The sequence below is a fragment of the Trifolium pratense genome, linkage group LG2 (genome assembly GCF_020283565.1).
Source record: "Trifolium pratense cultivar HEN17-A07 linkage group LG2, ARS_RC_1.1, whole genome shotgun sequence".
Classification (NCBI taxonomy): domain Eukaryota; kingdom Viridiplantae; phylum Streptophyta; class Magnoliopsida; order Fabales; family Fabaceae; genus Trifolium; species Trifolium pratense.
The window spans coordinates 64,932,751-64,935,324 of NC_060060.1; the positions used below are offsets into that span (position 1 = coordinate 64,932,751).

At 36.8% G+C, this 2,574-nt stretch overlaps 1 protein-coding gene across 1 annotated transcript; it reads left to right on the top strand.

The window, feature by feature from the left end:
- The first annotated feature begins 206 nt into the window (after nt 1–206).
- On the top strand, nt 207–2,373 carry LOC123905235 (AT-hook motif nuclear-localized protein 13-like). The gene is made up of 5 exons (XM_045954856.1): nt 207–753; nt 838–890; nt 1,173–1,298; nt 1,845–2,006; nt 2,104–2,373. Exons 1-5 carry the CDS (start codon nt 207–209, stop codon nt 2,371–2,373), a joined length of 1,158 nt encoding a protein of 385 aa, XP_045810812.1.
- The last annotated feature ends 201 nt before the right edge of the window (nt 2,374–2,574 follow it).

The window sequence follows — 2,574 nt, forward strand, 5'->3', positions numbered from 1 at the left end:
CCAAAAAAAAAAAATTTGTTTTTTTTCAAAACCTTTGTTCCTTCCCTCCTTGCTTCACACTTTTCTTCCTTTGTCATTATTCATCATTTCAACAATCTTCGGTTACTTTCTTTTTCTTCATCATCACTATATATACAGAGTCATACTGTGTTTTTTTTCATTCATCTTTCCTTTTTCAACATAGTGCATTTCCGTTTTTGTTTTCAATGGAATCGCGTGAAGCAAATAACGAGCATGAAACACAACAACAACCACGACCACCACCTCTTCAACATCAGTTTCCTCGTAACCTTCAAACTGCAACTATGGTTCTGGTGGGTCCCAATCTGTTTACAAACAGCACCGTTCCCACAACCATGATGACACCTGTCACTGCTCAGTTTCCTCCGTTCAACATGAACATTCACCCTTCTCCTCGTGAGAATTTCAACAACAACATCAATGATATTGTAACTGTACCTCAAACTGCACCATCCACTACCTTGATGCCATGCATGACGGTGGCGGGAGGTTCTTCCTCTGTCTTTCCCTCTGCCTCTGACTCCAGTTCGGCTAAGAGGAAGAGGGGAAGGCCGAGGAAGTATTTTGGTGATGGTGAGGTTGATTCTGGCTCCGGCTCGGGTCAAGCTCAAGCTGCTGTTGTTGCTCCTCCTCCTGCTACTGCTACTGCAGTTACTTCTCCTGATTCTTCTGCGAAGAGTGCCAGAGGAAGAGGAAGGCCTCGTGGCTCTTTTAAGCAGAAGAATGTGATTGGTGGTATATATGTTAATTTTTTTCTTCTTCTTTTGAATTATTTAAATTTGATTATGGTTTTGATTCTGGTTTTTTATTTCTCAGGACTTGCTGGTACATGTTTCACTCCGTATGTGATCATTGTGAATCCTGGGGAGGTATGCAATTAAACCTATGATTTCAATATTAGAAAAGATTGTTAGTTTATATAATTGAAATGTTGATGTTGATTATTTTGATGATGTTAAAAAGATGGTTACTTTGTATCAAATTTTTTTTTTTTTTTATGTTTCTATATAATTGTCTTTCACAATGTTGAAAAAGATGATTTTGATGATGTTAAAAAGGTGGTTACTTATGGTATTATTTGAAGTTTTTGTTGATGGTGTTAAAAATGATTCTTTGTCAATATTTTTTTTTATTTTATTTCTTGTTTGTAGGACATTGTTGCGAAACTTACGGCTGCTTGTCGCGGAGGACCTAATTCTGAGATATGCATTTTTTCTGCCCATGGTTTGGTTAGCACTGTTGCCCTTCATCATTTGGAGAAAATCGCTACTTATGAGGTAGTACTTTTTACATCCTTTTAGATTAGAAACCATTCAATAACTGTGTATCTGATTATGAAAAAATATTTTGATTGTAATATGTTAATTGGAAGAGATCTGAAATCTGATGTAATATGTGTCTATTTGATATGCATATATGTTCCGATGGTAGCATTTATTTAACATGTGATAGTGTTGTCTTTGACTGATTATGGTGACATTAGGGCAATTTGACTATCTGTCACATGAAAAATGAAATGGAGTCTGCCTTTTCCGTTTTGTTTTCTTTGATTTTGCTATCTTTGTATTGTTTTCTTCAGTTTTTAATATTCACTATACAACAAAATATAAACAAAAAGATCCAAAAAGTCAAATGTTTTTGGTCTAAGTTTTGTACTAAATACATTTGACCTTTTGAATCTGTTTACTTATATTTTTCACAGTAGTCCAGTTTTAACCGGTGGTACCTAAAAGTACATTGTTTTTCATGGAGAAAATGAAAATACATACATATTAATGTGTTTAGGTTTAATTCTCATCCTATGATGTGTTTTTCCATGGCAGGGAACATTTGAAATTGTATCCCTCTCAGGGACCTTGGCATCTGAGAACAACAATGGTGGTAAAAGAATGGGTAGCTGGAAGGTATCTCTATGCGGGGGTCGTGATGCACGCATTTGGGGAGGTGTGGTTGCTAATAAGCTTATTGCGGCATCGTCTGTTAAGGTATTGATCTCAAATGATAGACAAATTAAAGTTGCTTGAATTTCACTTCTCTGGTCATATTGTAAGTTCTTTTTATAAACCATTTATATATTTACAGGTCATATTGGGTAGTTTTACTGTGGATGGAAAAAAGGCTAGCTCAAGTAACTGGAATTCTGGGCCTTCTTCAGCGCCATCGTCCCAATTTGCTGCTTTTGGGACTCCAACTGGCGCTATGTCTCAAGGGCATTCATGTGATGAGTCCTCTGGTGACAATGACGACAACCCTTTTATTCATGGACCATCTGGAGTCTACAACAATGCTGAGCAGCCTATTCCCAACTTGGCGGGGTACCAGCAGATGTGGGCTCGCCATACTCAGCAGTGAGGACGGGCATTTAGGCGATCATCGATGCAGAAACAGGTTATTTGCATGGTGATTGTTCAAAGTTGTGGTTAATTAACATGTTTTATGGGAATTTATCTATAAGTTTTATATCTGTTTTTCTTCTGATTCCAATAATTTATGAAACATTGCTAGTGGTGGTTGCTTTTGGTTATTGAACTTATTTGGTTAATGAGCTTATTG

Bases quoted from the DNA above. Each gene is read 5' to 3' on its own strand.
- LOC123905235 (XM_045954856.1), top strand. From the start codon at position 207: ATGGAATCGCGTGAAGCAAATAACGAGCATGAAACACAACAACAACCA. The intron at 891-1,172 runs GTATGCAATTAA...TCTTGTTTGTAG, and splicing joins TCATTGTGAATCCTGGGGAG to GACATTGTTGCGAAACTTAC. The intron at 2,007-2,103 runs GTATTGATCTCA...ATATATTTACAG, and splicing joins TTGCGGCATCGTCTGTTAAG to GTCATATTGGGTAGTTTTAC.